Source organism: Ochotona princeps, chromosome 33 (genome assembly GCF_030435755.1).
Source record: "Ochotona princeps isolate mOchPri1 chromosome 33, mOchPri1.hap1, whole genome shotgun sequence".
NCBI classification, from domain to species: domain Eukaryota; kingdom Metazoa; phylum Chordata; class Mammalia; order Lagomorpha; family Ochotonidae; genus Ochotona; species Ochotona princeps.
The window spans coordinates 1819105-1837462 of NC_080864.1; the positions used below are offsets into that span (position 1 = coordinate 1819105).

Sequence of the window (18358 nt, forward strand, 5' to 3'; positions counted from 1 at the left end):
CTCGCAGCCTGGGCTGTTGATAAGGGATGCAAGGTAGAGAATAAGCTTGTTGAGTCACAGCGCTGGCCCGTGTTTCACTATTTAACACACACACACACTGCTCCCCAAGGCTTGCACAGGCTGGGCAAGGCCCGTGGCCAGGAGCTCATCTCCCGCAGGTGGCGAGTACCTGGGCCATGACATGCTTTCTCAGGTGGGGTACACCCTAACAGGGAGCCCGGAACGCCAGGCCAGCCTCTCTGAGGGACCAAAGTGGCCTACGCAGCGGCTAGCACTGAGTGAGGCACTGAGCAGGTGCCCTGGGCGCTGCTGGCCTACAGGCCGATGGCGCTTCACACCAACGGGGGAACCACAGGCGCCTTCTCTGCCCAAGGGCCAGAAAGTCCCTGTCCATCACCTGGAGCCACGCCCCCTGTCAGTCACCTGGAGCCACGCCCCTCCCTGTCAGTCACCTGGAGCCCCTCCTCTCCCTGTCCATCACCCGGAGCCCCGCCCCGCGCCGACATCCCCGGCCCCTCCCCGGGGCGGAGCGCGCCTGCGCACTGTGCCCTCCGCGGGGGCGGGGCGGCCGCGGCTCCGACTTCCAACATGGCGCAGGCGGGCGGCGGCGGCGGGGGAGCGGCGGGCCGGGGGCTGAGCGGGGCCCGCTGGGGACGCTCGGGCTCGACGGGCCACGAGAAGCTGCCGGTGCACGTGAGTGCCTCGCCCGCCTGCGGGGACCGTCCCCGAGCCCGTCCCGCGGCGGCTGCGGCAGGCCTGCGCCCCTCACCGCGGGCGCACCCGGGGTCCCCGGTCCCTCACCCCGTGATCCCCGCTCCCCCGGGGTCCCCTCACCCAGGCTGCACCCAGGCGCCCCTCATTGCGGGGTCCCCTCGCCCTGCTGCACCCGGGGTCCCCGGTCCCCTCACCCCGTGATCCCCGCTCCCCCGGGGTCCCCTCACCCAGGCTGCACCCAGGCGCCCCTTTCCATCCGGGTCCCTTCACCCCACTGCACCCAGGGTCCCCTCACCCTTGGACACCCCTCACCCCAGGGTCCCCTCACCCCACTGCACCCAGGCGCCCCTCATACCCTGGAGTCCTCTCGTCCCAGACACCCCAGCCTGAGACCCCAGGGCCCTGCCTGTGCCCGCAGGTGGAGGACGCGCTGACCTACCTGGACCAGGTGAAGATCCGCTTTGGCAGCGACCCCGCCACCTACAACGGCTTTCTGGAAATCATGAAGGAATTCAAGAGCCAGAGGTAGCCGGGGTTCCCTGCCCCGTAGAACTGGGTGCAGAGGTGGGACACTGCTGGCTGGCCCCCCAGTTCCACGTGCAGCTCACCCTTGGCTCCTTCCCCCTCCGCCCCCAAAATCAATAATCATCATCATAATAAATGAAATGAACATTTTTTTAAGGAGCAGGAAAGGTTCGTAGCTATGTTCTGTTGCACACTTTGGGGTGGGATGGGAAGGGGGAGGTTTGTCCTTATTGGAAAATACCAATTTTTAAAAATATGTTTGCTTTTGAAAAATCAGTTCTGTGAGAAGATGGAGGCAGGATAGGTTTTGTGCCTGTGTATATGTGTGTATGTAGTTATAAGTGTAGGCAGCTGACCAAGCACTGCACTAGAATGTTACTGATGGCAGTGGCTGGCATTTTTGGCTGCGTCTTCCTGGTTGAATGTTGTCCCTCCAGCTGTCACCCTAACCCCTAGTCCCCGGCCTGTGTGTTAGCAATGCGCCACAAGCCCCTGGCACTAGGGTCAAGAGAGTGGGGGTTCTGGGGTACTGTCATGTGGGACACCCTCAGCGGCTCGGGGCTGCCTTGGAAGAGGCCGGACTAGAACTTGGGGCCTCCTGATCTCAGGTTTTCATTGGTACGAAAGGTAGAGTGGGAGGGACAGTGAGAACAAGCTCTTCCATGTGTTGGTTCTGTCTCCCCTTGGCTGCCGCAGCCAGGCTGCTTCTGGAAGCCAGGAGCTTCTTCCGGGTCTCCCACGTGGGTGCAGGGTCCCAAGGCTTAGGGCCGTCCTCCACTGCTTTCCCAGGCCACAGGCAAGGAGCTGGATGGGAAGTGGAACAGCCGGGCTAGGAAGCGCGCGTGCAGGCGTCCCAGGCTGAGCTGGGCTGAGGCTTTGAGGGTGGGTGGTGGCCAGGAGAGCGGCCCTGCTCGGATCCCCCCGGAGGGAGTCGCCTGGGGTTTGGGAGGTGATGACCACTGGCTGTGGCTGGAGGCCCCCATACACTGAGAGCTGGGGCGTTTGGAGGTGCTGTGCTGTGCTGTGTGAGCAGCGGGGAGGGTCCCCTCGGTCCCCTGGCATGACGTCACACCAGGAGCTCCCCACTGGCTGCCTTGCCACGGTGTCTGCTCCTCACAGCACACCCCTCTCTCTCTCTCTCAGCATCGACACCCCAGGGGTCATCAGGCGCGTGTCACAGCTCTTCCACGAACACCCCGACCTCATCGTGGGGTTCAACGCCTTCCTGCCTCTCGGGTACAGAATAGATATCCCCAAGAATGGCAAGCTGAACATGCAGTCGCCGCTGCCAAGCCAGGTAGGCCACTGCACCTGCTGTGCGCACAGCTGGCGCCCTCGGTTCGCATCCTTTGCTGGAGAGATCCCATCAGTGGCTTCTGCTTCCGGGACACCAGTCACAATAGGGTGCGTCTCCTTCTCCCGAGGCCGGCCCCGCAGCCCTGGCCCAAGGCCTGTGGCAGAGTGTACTGAGTGTGTGCACGTGTGTGTGTGTGTGTGTGTGTGCGCACACATAGCAGGTGGTCCCTGTTCACACGGAATGTTGCGTGAAGTCAGAATAACTGTCCCGCTCATGGCTCGCCCCATGTACCAGGCAGGGCTGCCCTTGTCCTTGGCCGTGCGGTCACTGCATGGGGCTGAGCTGCATTAGCCTGCTTGTAGTACAACCTGTGGCCGTGGTGCAGTCTCCCTGCTGAGCCCACCGGCCCCTCATCACTTGGTGCCATCTGTGGCATAACTGGCAGTGCCAGGGGGTCCCCATGCTCAACACCATCCTTGCGTCATGCCAGCCGGCTGAATAGGCCCTGTTGCAGCCTCTGTTCTAGCCCAGCCGCCTCTGCCCTCCTTGCCTCCAGTCCCTGCCCTGCCCAGTGTCTGCACCGTGTACAGATGAGGACACCGGAGTGATTGGCTCTCGTACCAGGGGCCAGCGTTGAGCAGCATAAGGAGCCTTGGGCTGGGAGTCAGGCTGGCCACCACCGTGCCTTGGTAGTCATTGGACAGGCATCCTACTGCAGCCTGACAGTGATGGGCTGGTGTGTCCCTGTAATGGGGCAGGTGTTTTCCTGCAGGTGGCAGGTGTGTCCCTATAAGGGGAGTGTATGTCCCTGAAGGTGGCAGGTGTGTCTCTTTAGGATGTGTGTGTCCCTGTACGGGCGCCCGGTCTGCTCCTAGTTCTGCCCTTTCACGCTGCTAGAGGTGTGTCCTTCAAGTACCCCCGGACTTCGTGCAAATGGTCCTGGGACCCCCTGACCTCCTCTCCCGCGGGCCACACAGGCGTCGCACGTTGGTCACTGTGGGCCTGGACTAGCTTGTGCCACCTGGTGGTCGCTCTTGTCTGGACTGGCTTGTGCCCAGCGGTGTGGACCAGCTGGTCTCTGCTTGTTGCAGGTTGCGTCCGGCCGTGGACTGTGGCAATAGCCCCAGCGGCCCCCCGAAACCAGAAATGCCTCCCGGTGTTTCCAGGAGCACCCCCAAAATAGAGTGCACACCCCCCTCCCAGCAGAAGATTCTGGGGAACATGGAGGTTCCCCTGTGGCAGTGGGGCCGGGGTCCTGGGAGATCCGGCCTGTCGCACTGGGGGGGTTGTGTTGATGAGCAGTTGACTGTCCAGCTCACTCCCCATGTGGCCTGTGGTGGACCCAGTGGGCAGGCTCCCGCTGGGTGGCGTGGGCGACCCATGTGGGACAGGCGTGTTCACCGTTAGCCCACCCTGCTCAGTGTCCGCCCGCTGTGGCGTGGCTGAGGTGCGACGGGGCCATGGCTTCCACGTTGTCCTTAAGGCACCCCGGAGGAGCCAGACCTGGGGGGACAGGGCAGCTATGACCTTCGGTTCCCAGGTGGTGGTCACTTGCTCCCAGCCCTGCCCGGGGTTCCCTGGAGCCCGAACTCTGCCACACTGGCGAGGAGCAGACGGCAGGGCAGGGAGGAGGGCAGGACCGTGGAGTGGCCGTGGGGGAGGACGGAGCAGCTGCCCTCCTGGGCCAGTGTCCGGGCCGCCCAGGGTTCCTTTTGGCTGAGAAAGAACACACTGGCTGTTCCCTGCTGCCCTCAAGGCCAAAGCCGGCTGGGCCCTGCGGAGGGAGTGGTTTGTGTCTGGTCTGTTTTGTATTTTCCAAGGTTCACGTTAAAACAAGGTTGCAAAGCCCTGCAGCGCCTGCTGGTGTGGGCTGGGCCTTACCGTGGGATTCTGGGGTCCTCACTGTTATCACACAGCCAGTTCCACCACCGATTCCAGAATGTTCCGGTCAGCCCCCCTCCCCCTGCCCGGCTTGCTATCTCTGGCTTTCCTTGCCGGGGAGTCGCACGGCACGGGGCCTTTCGTGGGGTGGTGTGGGAGGCGCCGCGGGCTGCAGCTCAGTCCCTTGTTCCAGCTGAGTGACTGACGGGCAGCTACCTTTGTTTACCTGTCTGTCCACCGCCTCCAGGCACTTGAGTCATTTCCAGAACGTTCTTGGCGCTGGAATGGTGCTGGAGAACACCCATATGGGGGCTGTGGGACTGGCTACCTGCAGGCTCTCAGGCACGCAGCCGGCCACCAGCTGTGTGGCCATGTGTGGCTGCCCTGCTGCCCCGGGTGCCCCTGCTGCCCCACGTGTGGCTGCCCTGCTGCCCTGGGTGCCCCTGCTGCCCCACGTGTGGCTGCCCTGCTGCCCCGGGTGCCCCTGCTGCCCCACGTGTGGCTGCCCTGCTGCCCCGGGTGCCCCTGCTGCCCCATGCCGCCGACACACAGAAGTGACTCGCATTCAGACTCCAACCTTGGAGCCTGGAGCTTGGCTCTCGAGCCCAGGCGGGCACTGCGTTGGCTGCTCCCCGCAGGAGAGGCCGGGTGGGTGGCGGGCTCAGCCCCCTTGCAGGCCCACGGAGTAGGCTATGGGAGGTGACACCAAGATGACACGCAGGCCGCGCCACGCGCTTGCACGGAAGGGCCCTGCCCCTGACTGGACATCAGTGTGGGCAGCGCCGTGCGGGTGCGAGGGCTGGCTTTGTCCGGACAGGACCGCCCTGGGGGCAGGGAGGTGGGGGAGCCGCCCCTGGGAGCAGAGGCCAGCCGGCAGCAGACACACGCAGCTGACCGTGTGAGGACGGAGCTCCCAGCTCAGGAGCTGCCCGGACGCCTGCCCGGGATGCTGTGCTGTGGAGGCCAGCGCCGCCGCCCCCCGCCCCGGCGTGGCTGTGCCTGCTGCCGGGACCCCTCGGTGGCTCGGGGCAGTGGTGCCCAGGAAGTCGCAGGGCAGGGTTCCAGGCAGGTGGCCGATGGCCCCCGGGGAGCCTCCAGCCAGCGGCCCCGCCATTGCCCACGGCAGCCCGAGCCCCCTGCCCGGCGGGGAGGGTGCGGTCGTGTGGTGAGTGAGTGATGTGGTGAGGAGGAGGGTCGGATGGGGCAGCCAGGACACCACTGCTTGGGCACCGGTGCTTCTGGGGTAGTCCCTGAGGAGGAGTCTGGCGGGGGTGCCCTGCCCTGCTGTGTGGCCCAGGTGGGAACCTGGGGCTGCCTCCAGGATGCGGAGGGAGGCGTTGTTGTAAGATGTGTGTGTTTTGCTAGAGGGAGAGAAATCTCCCAACTGTTGGTTCCCAGTGGCCGGTGCTGGGCCAGGCTGGAGCCAGGAGCTTCTTCCGGGTCCCCACCGTGGGCGCAGGGGCCCGAGCGCTGGGGCGTGAGCAGGGAGCTGGACGGGAAGTGGAACAGCCGGGACACGAAGCAGAATGCTGGCTCTGCAGGCGGTGGTTGAACTGCCTGTGCCACAGTGCAGGTCCCTTGACAGACTAGGGCACTAGAACAAGTTCATGGGTAACAGAATGATGGGGTTCCTTGGGGGGCATGAGGCCCCGCAGTGAAGACGCCCACATCCCCCACAGCCGTGGAGTGCATGCCTGCCCAAACGTGTCTGCTGTCTCCTGCCTCCACAGACCCTGGGGGCAGGGCAGGTTTCATTTTTAAAGCTTACTTTGGTGCAGAAATGCTGGCTGCCTGTCCTGGGGGCTCTTCCACAGTGCCTCGTGCTCAGGTAGAAGGGTGGCCTGGCCCCGGGTGTCACTCAAGTGGGGAGAACATGCTCTTGGTGCCAGGAGCCTAGGACCTGGCACTTAGGAGCCCTGGGGTCCACAGCCTGCACGTGAGGTCCCCACGGCCAGCCCAGGCAGCCCAGCACTCAGCGGAGCATGAGCCCCCGGACCAGGCGTTCCTGGGATGCATTTGGGAAGGGGCTGCGGAGAGCATGGGTGGGAGAGAAGCCTGTGGTTGTGGTGGGCCTGTCTGTGCCTCCGCCCACCGCCCGCCGGCCGCGGTCCCGGGTGGGACGTGGGTGACGCGTCCCGGCTCCTCTTGCCCGTAGGAGAGCTTGCACGGCCACGGCGACCGCCCCGAGTCCCTGAAGCAGCCGGCGCCCTACAGGGAGGACAGAGCCCCGGTGCCGCTGGAGTCGGACTCAGTGGAGTTCAACAACGCCATCAGCTACGTGAACAAGATCAAGACTCGCTTCCTGGAGCACCCAGAGATCTACCGGGCCTTCCTGGAGATCCTGCACACCTACCAGGTGGGCAGGGCCGGGCTGCCCCCACAGAGAGATGGCTCTACATCCACCGGGTCCTGCCCGGGTGGCTGCAGCAACTGGGACTGGGTCAGGTCCAAGCCAGAAGCCAGAAGCCAGAAGCTTCTTCCGGGTCTCCCACGTGGGTGCAGGGTCCCAAGACCTTGGGCCGTACCGCACTGCTTTCCCAGGCCACAGCCAGGGAGCTGGATGGGAAGCGGGGCAGCCAGGACTCGAACCAGTGCCGGATTGAGATGGCGGCCCCATGTGCAGCACTGTGGCTGTCCTCATCTGGTCTTTAGTTTGCTGCTTAGAGCTCCTCTGCGTCCAGCGAGTCCCAGCAAACACGTGGCGTTGGCAGTCTCGCGTGTGGATGCGCTCCAGGGTCTGACAGCCTGGCAGCTCACCCCAGTGCCAGGAGGCGGGATGGGGAGCAGAGTGGGTGTCAGCGCCCACAGAAACATGGGGACCCCTGCGCCCTCAGGCTGGGCTGCCCATCTCCCCCGTCACTACCTCCTTCCTCCCGAGACCTGGTCGCCGTCCCGCCCTTCCCCTCCCGGTCAGCCCACCCGCGCAGCACGGCCCATGGCCGCAGCACGGCCCACCGCCACTCCGTTAGTGGCCTTGGGCCTGACCCCAGCCCGTGGCCGTGGTGGGCTGAAGCTGGGCACCTCACTCACTGGTTAACCACCCCCTCTCCCTGCCTCTTCCCCCTCCCCTCCCTATCTCTCCTCCCCTCCCCCTTCTCTGCCTCTCCTCCTCTCTCCTTCCCTCTCCCCTCCCCTCCCTTCTCCTCTCCTCCCATCCCCTCCCCTCCCCTCTCCTCTCCTCCCTCGCAGAAGGAGCAGCTGAGTGCCAAGGGCCGGCCGTTCCGGGGCATGTCGGAGGAGGAGGTGTTCACCGAGGTGGCCAGCCTCTTCCGTGGCCAGGAGGACCTGCTCTCCGAGTTCGGCCAGTTCTTGCCTGAAGCTAAGCGGTCCCTGGTGAGTGCCTGGGGTCTGGGCCAGGTCTGTCCGCCCCCACTGCCCTTCCTGTGACCCCAGGCCCCACGGGAAGTGGGGGTGGGTTGGCCTTCCCCTCGTGTTTCAGAGGAGTGGGCCCCACAGGGGACAGAGGGCCAGGAGTGGAGCAGCCGTGGTCCTGCCAGGTCCCTTAGCCAGGCCCCGGCCCAAGGAGCCTTGGGAGTGCGTCAGGCTCAACTGAGAGGGTTGACTAAGGGTGTCCCTCACCTCTGAAGACCAGCTGGGGGTCCCCGCCTCTGAAGGCTAGCTGGGGGGTCCCCACCTCTGAAGCCTGGCTGGGGGTCCCCGCCTCTGCCTTCCCTGTGTGTGGGGCGGCATTGGCCCCGGCCTGAATGGAAAACCAGGGGGTGTCTCCCCTCACCCCATCCCAGCTGCTCTCCCAAATGTAAGCGCCCACAACGGCCTTCTCTGCCCTTCCAGAAAGTTCTTCCTGACACGCACACAGAGGCCCCAGAGGGCGTCCTGTCTACCCTGCCCTCTGAGTTTGGGGAGAGGTCCTTGTCCTTACAAAGATTGGTTGATCGTATTTGAAAGGCCAAGTGACGGAGCTTCCGTCTGCAGTAAGCACACCAGCCAGGGCTGAGCCCGGCACGATAGTCAGGGGCCAGGTGTTTCAACAGGCTGCCCTCCGCTGCCTTCCCGGGGAGTTAGACAGGAAGTGGACTGGAATCGACGCGCACAGGGGACGCTGGCGTCAGAGGCAGGGCCACAGCTGCCGCTGTCAGAGTCGGCCATCCCAGAGCTGCCTGCAGGTGTCCTGCTCCTCCAGGGCCCAGAACTGCCTCCTACAGAGGCCGCCACTGCTGGGATGCCGTTTGTCACTGTGAGAAAAGCATCATGGCAGGCACTCGGACACCCCGGATCAGAGGGCCGGTCCGAGTCCCGCAGCCGCGCCTGGCAGCTCCCTGCTACTGCGCCCTGCCTGGGCCCCGAGTACCCTGCAGCCTGCTGGGTGCAAGTGGGCACCTGCCCAGGGGGAACATCACCCCTCGCAGCGGGCCCTGGCAGCATGGCCATATCCACGGCCTCGTCCCACGCTCATGGCCTCCCGTGTCCTCAGTTCACAGGCAGCGGGGCCTGCGAGATGAGCAGTGTCCCTGCAGCTGGCCACGACCGCGGCCTGGAGGCCAACAGGAAGCGCTCCCGGCCCTCGCTGCTGCGCCCGGTGCCAGCGCCTGCCAAGGTGGGTCTGGGCACGCGGGATGGCGGGCGGGGCAGTGGGGAGCAGGCAGGGCCGGAGCTGCACAAGACCCCGGGGTCTGTGTCCACAGAAGAAGATGAAGTTGCGGGGTAACAAAGACCCGTCCATCGCCAGCGTGGGCAAGTACGGGACCCTGCAGGAGTTCTCCTTCTTCGACAAGGTCAGGGCCAGGCTGGGGCAGGAGGGAGGGTTTGGGGTGTGGGGCGTGGTGGGGTGACCCCCGAATCCAGGGCTGGGGCAGGTGAGGCAGCCCCCCAGCATGCGCGGCCGCGACAGGCTGCTCACTGGCACCCCCTGCAGGTGCGCCGTGTGCTCAAGAGCCAGGAGGTGTACGAGAACTTCCTGCGCTGCATAGCGCTCTTCAACCAGGAGCTGGTGTCCGGCTCGGAGCTGCTGCAGCTCGTCAGCCCGTTCCTCGGGTGAGGCCCGGCCCCGCATCCCGGACCCACTGGGTCGGGGCCCTCCTTGGTCACCGGCTTCTGTCAGAGCTGCACACCCCACCCTGTGCCCGGGTGAGGCCTGGCTGCGAGGTCCCTGGCTCCCCAACCCGCTTCCTCCAGCGTGCACGGCTGCAGCGGGGCTGGCCACGGTCCCGCTGACACAGCCCCCTGGCTCGGAGATCTGAGACGGGTCCTTGCACACAGAGCGGGAGTGTGTGTGCCAGTAAAAACCTACACAGGAGCGTGAGTGTGGATCTGGGCCTGGGGTCATGCTGTGTGGTCGGGTCTCTGCGGCTGTAGCTGGTGCCACTCAGCCGTGGGCAGGAGGTGGGCCAGCCGGGCACTGCCTGCCTGTGCAGGGGCTAACTGAAGGCCCGGGATGCTCCTTATCCGCTGATTCAAGCTGGCTGGCAGCAAGGGGATGGGGTGGGCCACAGCCTGAAGGAGCAGGGTCCCCCAGCAGCGTCCGGCACCTGCAGGGCAGGGATGCCGGGAGCATCTCACCCATGGTGCTGCACACACAGGCTGGGCCCCGCTAGCCCTGGCTTCCCCCACACCTGCACAGCACTACCTGCTCCCCACCGTGCCATCCCCTGGGGTGACCTGGCTCTGCTCACTTTGCTGCTGCTCAGTTCATTGCGCATGCACTGTAAGCGCCGCCCAGCCTGGCCTGTTAGCTGCAGCGTGGACTGCAGGGCTCTGTGCTGTGGTCTGTCCCCCTCCCCTACACACCACTGCCTGGTGCGTTTTCTCTACAAGCCAGATTGCCCCTGGTCCATGCCAGGTTACAGGAGCTGCCCAGCTTGTGGTAGGGTCACGCAGCTCATTGCCCCGGGAACAGTGGATTTGACGCGGCATCAAACATGACACCCTGGGGTCACCTGGCCGCACAAGGGAGTGTGGCCAGTGAGCAGTGAGCAGCCCTCTTGGCCTTAGAAGGGACAGCTCATCCCTGTAGAAACGGGTGCCTCTGTCCCCCTGGGCCTGAGGAGCCACAGGTGCCGCCTCAACAGCCACGGGCAGCACCCACTCTGGGCTCCGGCCTCTGCCCGCACACCCAGCTGCCCGGCACAGCGGGAGGGCCTTGGCAGCCCCAGGGAGGGTGAGGTGGGTGGCAGGGTCAAGGGCACCTTGGGCTTGCTGAACACGCTAGCCCTGCCCTGCCCTCACCGGCAACTTGGAGTCTCAGGCCAGCCCACCCTATATCTTTATCTTTGCAGGAAATTTCCAGAACTCTTTGCACAATTCAAGTCTTTCCTGGGGGTGAAGGAGCTGTCATTTGCGCCACCCGTGAGTGAGCGGTCCGGGGATGGGATGAGCCGGGAGATCGACTATGCCTCCTGCAAGCGCATTGGCTCCAGCTACCGGGCGCTGCCCAAGACGTACCAGCAGCCCAAGTGCAGCGGGCGGACAGCCATCTGCAAGGAGGTAGCGCTCGGGGCTGCCTGCGGCCCATCCGCTGTAGAGGCCACGGCCCTGCCGCAGCTAGGGTCCTGCTCTGGCCGGAGCCACAGCCCTAGTGAGCTTCCATTCATATCTCAGTCGCTGAGGGCTTGCGTGGGGGCCGGTGGCCACAACAAACCCTGGAGTCCAGGATGGAGCCCATCTAGCCCGCAGTCTGTGTTTGTGAATGAAGTTTTATCGGCACACAGCCACACCCACTCAGTGGCCCGTGGCGGCTGCATTCTCCCGAGGGAGATGGGGAGTGACTAGGCGCTGCCGGGGGGCAGGGGGGTGGTCCCCAAGTCTCCCACCCCGGGCCGGGAGTGAGTGCCGGCCGCAGCCACCCGTCCCGCGCAGGTGCTGAACGACACCTGGGTGTCCTTCCCGTCCTGGTCGGAGGACTCCACTTTCGTCAGCTCCAAGAAGACGCCCTACGAGGAGCAGCTGCACCGCTGTGAGGACGAGCGCTTCGAGGTGCGGGTCCCCACGGCGGCTGGGTGGCCCCCGAGCTAGCGGCTGGCTGCGGGGGGCGGGGGTTATTTCTTTTCCTTGGCCATTTGTATCAGCAGTGGCCACCCTCGAGTCCCAGGCGGGGAGAGAAACAGCACAAAGGCTCCGGGTGGGAGGCCCTGGGCCTCCACACCCCCACCCATGCCCCTCCCCGCAGCTGGACGTGGTCCTGGAGACGAACCTGGCCACCATCCGCGTGCTGGAGAGCGTGCAGAAGAGGCTGTCACGCATGGCGCCCGAGGACCAGGACAAGTTCCGCCTGGACGACTCGCTGGGCGGCACGTCCGAGGTGATCCAGCGGCGTGCCATCCACCGCATCTATGGCGACAAGGCCCCTGAGATCGTGGAGAGCCTCAAGAAGAACCCTGTGACCGCGGTGCCCGTCGTCCTCAAGAGGTACCCGCTCCTGCCCCCCCAGCTGCTCGGGAGCCTTCTGGGAGGTGCACGGCATCCCCACGCCCACCTTGTCGCGCTGTGACGGGGTGCAGCCATGTCGCTGCGCTGTGATGGGGAGACCATCACAGGCCGGGGTGCAGGGCAGTCGAGATGGACAGCCCGTGCGTGGGTGCGTTTGCTGGCCACGGCCCTGTGGGTACTGTGGGTACTGGCCACGGCCCTGTCTCTTCAACATTTACGTATTCATTTGAAAGGCCAAGAACAGAGACCTTGTCACCTACTGGTTTGGTCCCCAAGTAGCCGCAATGGTCTGAGACCAGGGGCCGGGAGCTTCTACCAGGTCTCCCATGTGGGCACAGGTGCCTGGGTGTGTGAGCAGGAAGTTGGATGGGAAGTGCAGCAGCTGAGACTCGAACCAGCGCCCATCTGGAATGCCAGCTCTGTGAGCTGCAGCTTAAGCCGCTGTCCCACAGTGCAGCCCTGAGCGGGGCGTGTGCTTGAACACCCAGGCTGGAGAGGCGAGGAGGCCAGCCGCACGGCAGCTGCTCGGGGGATGGCGTGGGGACTCCAAGGCAGGCGTACCCCCTTGCACCCCCAGGCTGAAGGCCAAGGAGGAGGAGTGGCGGGAGGCCCAGCAGGGCTTCAACAAGGTGTGGCGGGAACAGTACGAGAAGGCCTACCTCAAGTCACTCGACCACCAGGCCGTGAACTTCAAACAGAACGATACCAAGGCGCTGCGCTCCAAGAGCCTGCTCAATGAGATTGAGAGCGTGTACGACGAGGTGGGCCTTGGGGACTCCCCCACACCCCCGGCTGCACGTGGGGGTCTCCACCTTTGCGTCACCTGGCAGTAGGCAAAACCAGGCCCCTGCGCGTTGGCCCTGGGTGGCCATAGGGGGCAGCGGTCACCTGGCGTTCCGGGGCCGTGGGCGGGACTGTAGCAGGTGGAGGGCCGGGGCGCCCACCTCACCCGGTCCGCCTGCCTGCCCGGCCCAGCACCAGGAGCAGCACTCCGAGGGCCGCAGCGCGCCGGCCAGCGAGCCGCACCTGGTCTTCGTGTACGAGGACCCGCAGATGCTGGAGGACGCGGCGGCGCTCATCAGCTACTACGTGCAGCGGCAGCCGGCCATCCAGAAGGAGGACCAGGGCACCATCCGCCAGCTGCTGCACCACTTCCTACCCAGCCTCTTCTTCGCCCAGCAGCTGGAGCTGGGCGTCAGCGAGGAGTCGGCCGAGGAGGACCCCGAGGCACCCCCGGGCGAGCGCAAGAAGCCCGCGCCCCCGGGGCCACCGCCCGGGCCGCCACCTCCTGGGCCGGGCTCGGGGCCAGCGCCACCGCAGGGCAGCCCTGCAGAGGAGAAGGCGGCGGCCCCGGGGTCCGGGGCAGGGAGCGGCGCAGCGGGCACCGCGGCTGAGCCGCCACCGTTGGACGACGTGTACAGCCTGCTGTTCGCCAACAACAACTGGTACTTCTTCCTGCGGCTGCACCAGACACTGTGCGCGCGGCTGCTGCGCATCTACCGGCAGGCGCAGAAACAGCTGCTCGAGTTCCGGCGCGAGAAGGAGCGGGAGAAGCTGCTGTGCGACGGCCGGCGGGAGAAGGGTGGTGACCCCGCCACCGAGCTGCGGCTCCGGCAGCCCAGTGAGCCCGGGCGGGAGGCTGCGGGGCACAGGGGTGGGCACCGGGAGGAGGGTGCAGCCGGCCTGTCGCCCTGGCGGCCTTGGCCCTGTGTTAGGGTCTGGAGTGACAAGCTTCCCTGTGAGCACGGGCTGTGTGCGCGCCCGCTGTGTGACGGTGGGTAGTTTGTAAGGTTTGTTTTTCTTGGAAAGGCAGAGTTACAGAGAGAGAACGCCTGCAGGGACTGGGCCAGGCCGAAGCCAGGAGCCTGGAAGTCCCCCGCGTCTCCCCCAGGGGTGCAGGGCCATGAGTCGGAAGTGGAAGTGGAGCAGCCGGGACTCGGGTCCAGGCTCCCGTGGGTTTAAGCCGCAGCAACCCAATGCCCCCTGCCCCAGGGGATGCCCAGGGCCAGTGGTGACCTGTGTCCTGGGAAGGCCAGCCCACCCTGAGCAGGACAGTGCTGTCACCTGTAGCCCTTGCCAGCCCCTCCCCCAAGCCCCGGGTCTCTCAGCTGGTGGGGCCCTGCACATTGGGGTCTGCGGGGACAGCCCGCTCGTGTGGGGTCCTGGGGCGTGCGGTGCAGCTGGCCGTGCCGGTCCCCAGGTGAGGTGGAGCTGGAGGAGTACTACCCGGCCTTCCTGGACATGGTGCGCAGCCTGCTAGAAGGCAGCATCGACCCCACGCACTACGAGGACACGCTGCGCGAGATGTTCACCATCCACGCCTACATCGGCTTCACCATGGACAAGCTGGTACAGAACATTGCACGGCAGGTGAGCCAGGAGACTCACAGACGGGCACTGCCATCCACCTTGCACAGCGGGGCTCCTGGACGCGGGAGACCAGCACCCAGAAGCGCTCCCCACCCGGGACTTTCTGAGCGTGGGCACTGACTAGGGCTGCTGCCTCCAATGCAGCGTAGCACGGGCCCTGCTCCAGTGGGGCCTGGGGTGCACGCAGCGCCAAGGCCACCTCGTGTGGCCCTCTGGGGGTCCCAGGGGCGACGCCAGCGTCACCTGCTCTCCCTGCCGGCAGCTGCACCACCTGGTGAGCGACGACCTGTGCCTGAAGGTGGTGGAGCTCTACCTGGACGAGAAGAAGCGTGGGGCGGCCGGCGGGAACCTGGCCTCTCGCTGCGTGCGCGCCGCCAGGGAGACCAGCTACCAGTGGAAGGCCGAGCGCTGCCTGGCCGACGAGAACTGCTTCAAGGTGACGGCCTCCCGTCGAGGGTGGGCAGAGGGGCGGGCGCACCTGCAGGGCCTCCCGTCGAGGGTGGGCAGAGGGGCGGGCGCACCTGCAGGGCCAAGTTGGGCCACCACCCCCAAAGAGCCCCCAGGCCTGGGTGGGTGGCCGGGCAGGTGGTGACCTGGGCGTCCAGCTGCCACCTGCCCTGTGCAGGTGATGTTCCTACAGCGCAAAGGCCAGGTGATCATGACCATCGAGCTGCTGGACACAGAGGAGGCGCAGACGGAGGACCCCGTGGAGGTCCAGGTGAACATCCCTTGCCGTGTGCTCCACTGCAGGGCCTTGCCCCTCTGCCCCCACCCCTGCAGCTCTACTGCAGGGCCTTGCCCCCTCTCTGCCCCACTCACACAGGCTATCTCAGAGGGACTGGTTGACTGTAAGGTTCCCAGGGCAGTTCTGGGATGGGACGGGGGACCCCTGCTGCCCATTGAGGCCACCAGGCTCCCCCAAGGCTGTGGGTCAGGGCCTTGTAGAAGTTTCTGGAAACACAGCTGCTTCCTGTCCCCAGTCTGGAGGGGCCTGGTGACCGCTCGCACACGGCTGGCCGTCCATGTGTCCTCCACTTGGCCGTGACCCCCCCCCCCGCCTTTCCTGACTGTCCCCACTGCTCCAGCTGAGCTGCCCCCACCGGGGAGCAGCCAGAGGCTCTGGGGACAAGGCGTGGATGCCTGCGAGTCCCCCAGCTCTGCGTCTCTCTCCCAGCACCTGGCGCGGTACGTGGAGCAGTACGTGGGCACTGAGGGCGCGGCCAGCTCGCCCTCCGAGGGCTTCCTGCTCAAGCCGGTGTTCCTACAGAGGTAACGGGGCCCAGGAGGAGTCAGGCCTGGGGGGCAGGGGGTGGGGGCTGCAGGACCTGGACGGAGAGAGGTGCTCTGAGACCCCTGGGGGGTTCTGGAAGGCTCCTGTTAGCTCCGTCTGCCCCCCTCCCCCGGGGAGGCTGCCCACGGGGGCCCATGGCGCCTGCGGCCCCTCTCCAGGAACCTCAAGAAGCTGCAGCACTGGCAGTGCGAACAGGTGCGCGCGCTGCGGGGCGAGGCCAAGAGCTCGTGGAAGCGGCTGCTGGGGGTGCAGAGCGCCTGCGACGTGGACTGCCGCTTCAAGCTCAGCACCCACAAGATGGTCTTCATCGTCAACTCGGAGGACTACATGTACCGCCCGGGGACCCTGGGCCGTGCCAAGCAGGTGGACGGGGGTGGAGGGCCCCCTGTGACCCCCATCCCTGTGACCCCCGCCCCTGTGACCCCCGCCCCCTGACCCCCGCCCTCCGCCGCCCAGGTGCAGCCCCTGGTGCTGTTGCGCCACCACCAGCACTTCGAGGAGTGGCACCGCCGCTGGCTGCAGGAGCACGTGACTGCAGAGGCGGCCGGCCTGGTGCAGGACTGGCTCATGGGCGAGGAGGACGAGGACATGGTGCCCTGTAAGACGCTGTGCGAGACGGCGCGGGTGCACGGGCTGCCCGTGAGGCGCTACCGCGTGCAGTACAGCCGGCGGCCCGCCTCGCCCTGAGCCCGCGCCCCAGGCCGCTGGCTGCTGCCGGACAGCGCCCCAGTGGCCACCCCACCGCCAGGGCACCAGCCTGGGCACTCGGGGGGACAGCCCCGGGTGAGGCAGGCGTTCCAGAAACTGCCCTGCTCGCCGCTGCCCAGGCCGGGGTTCTCGGGGCTGAGGTCCCCCGAAAGCCCGACCCAGCTGCCCCCTTCTGCTTTCCTGGCCATGAAGCCCAAGGGGCCGGGTTCACCGCCACGCGCGGGACTGCGCAGGGCCGAGGCTCTGGGAGTTGAGCTTCTGGAAGCTTCCTCGGCCCGCAGCGCCGCGCAGCCGGCCCCACCCCTGCCGCATGCCGAGCACTGCCGTCCGCAGCCCTTCTGTTGTGTCCACGCCTGCCCCTCCCCCGCGGCTGTTTTGAATGTAGTTTTCCTTTTCTATTTATTTGCACATTAAAGTTAAAAGTTAACTATTGAGAAAACCTCTCCAGACCCCACCTCATCCCCTCACCCCTGCTATCGGTGCCCATCTGCGCAGACCAGAGCCTGAGCAGCCCCTGCCAGCTATACTGGCCCTGTTGGGCGTTTTCTAGAATATTCTCCCCCAGGTCAGCTCTTTCCACTCTCGGTGAAGGGAATCTGACATCAAGGCTGCACTGGTCAGTTGGAGCTTTCTGTACCCCAGGCCCCCAGGCCAGATCCCACTCTGCAGCCAGGTGGGGACCCTGTCACGTCCAGCCCAGTGAGTGGCCTCCCCTCAGACCAGAGCCTGCCTGCACCCCTCCTCGTCCCTGCCCGGGGCAGTGGGGTGGCCCTCTCCCCACCCCTAGGAGTGCCCAGTGGGCAGGGGCCACCTGCGTGGTCCCAGGGACCTCGGCCCTGCACTGGGCGGGGAACCAAGTGGCCAGGGCCAGCGGGCAGTTCCAGAGATGTGAGGGGCAGCCCACCAGCGCTGGGACCCCGGACACACACACAGACCCTGCGACACTGGGCCCCTACCTCTCTGCCCCCTCCCAGCTCCTGGCCCACCCCCTTGGGGGTCTCTCCCGTGGGGACCTGGACTGGAGGTGTGGCGTCCGTGCAGAGAAGGAATTGGGCTGAAAGGCAAGGACAACCAACGCACACTTGAGGCTTTCTGGGGCGACTTGGGCCAATTTCCTGTAAAGCAAGCAGGCTGGTAGAAGTTACAGCCAAACAATAGCATGCGAGCTACTCTAATGACAGACCACAGGGGATTAGGGCAGTCACCAGGCCTGAGGCAACAGGAAACTCACAGGGCTTTCCACTAAGATCTGTGCAGGCCACAGTCACTAAAGAAATGGAAATGAAGACACACCTCCTGCCTTCCGGGGCATGCGGTGCCCACAAGGTGGCCTCCCGGGGCATGCGGTACCCGCAAGGTGGCCTCCCTGGGTGCGCCATGAGCACAAGGTGGCCTCCCCGGGCGTGCTGTGCCCACCGTCTCAGCAGGAAGCTTCCTTTATGTTCTGAGATTCAGGGTCCCTCTGGCATCTGGTGGTCTGGTTCAGGGGGCAAGTCTCCACACCCCCACCCAACAAGGTGACAGGGCCCAGGTGCAAACCTCACACAGGGAGAGGGGCAGGGCTGTCCAGCAGTCCCGCGCACCTCCTGTGGCTCCTGGGAGCTGACTCCTGGTTCTGCAAGCAAGCTGACCAGAGCAGTGCTGTAGCTCAGCTGACTAAGTCTCCACCTGCAACATCAGCACCCCACAGGGCCACTGGTTCGAGTCCCGGCTGCTCCACTGCCAGCTCCCTGCTTATAGCCTGGGGAAGCAGTGGAGGACGGTCCCTGCACTCCCAGGGGAGACCTGGGTGGCATCTCAGGCTCCTGGCTACAGCGTGGTCTGGCTGTTGTGGGCATCTGGGGGATGAAACAGCAGGTAGAAGATCTTTGGCCAGAGCTGAGCCGTTAGGAGCCTGGAGCCTCTTCCAGGTCTCCCACGCGGGTGCAGGGTCCCAAGGTTTTTGGCCATCGTTAACTGCTTTCCCAGGCCACAGGCAGGGAGCTGAATGGGAAGTGGAGCAGCTGGGACTTGAACCGGTGCCCAGGTGGGATTCTGGTGTCCTATGCAGTGGCTTTCCCAGCCGCCACAGCAGCAGCAGCACCTGGCAGCCGGTGTCTTTAATTGTGTCAAACGAAGGAGCTGTGAGGAAAGTCACCCGTGGTCTGGAAAATTCCACTGAAGCTCAAGGCCAGCAGGGTTGGGTGAAG

The 18358-nt window shown here is 65.6% G+C and overlaps 1 protein-coding gene across 2 annotated transcripts; it reads left to right on the plus strand.

The window, feature by feature from the left end:
- The first annotated feature begins 559 nt into the window (after positions 1-559).
- Positions 560-16596, plus strand: SIN3B (SIN3 transcription regulator family member B). Of its 2 annotated transcripts, XM_058657915.1 has the most exons (19): positions 560-693; positions 1133-1239; positions 2383-2536; positions 6573-6773; positions 7607-7750; positions 8850-8972; positions 9061-9150; positions 9291-9409; positions 10651-10858; positions 11231-11347; positions 11541-11779; positions 12378-12561; positions 12776-13421; positions 14001-14170; positions 14433-14606; positions 14796-14888; positions 15345-15439; positions 15620-15824; positions 15918-16596. In XM_058657915.1, the coding sequence occupies exons 1-19, from the start codon at positions 589-591 to the stop codon at positions 16146-16148; spliced, it is 3405 nt and encodes a 1134-aa protein (XP_058513898.1). In that variant the 5' UTR covers positions 560-588; the 3' UTR covers positions 16149-16596. The 2 variants fall into 2 exon arrangements, with proteins under 2 accessions (XP_058513898.1, XP_058513899.1); XM_058657916.1 differs by lacking the exons at positions 560-693; positions 1133-1239; positions 2383-2536 and adding an exon at positions 5180-5582.
- Positions 16597-18358: the final 1762 nt, after the last annotated feature.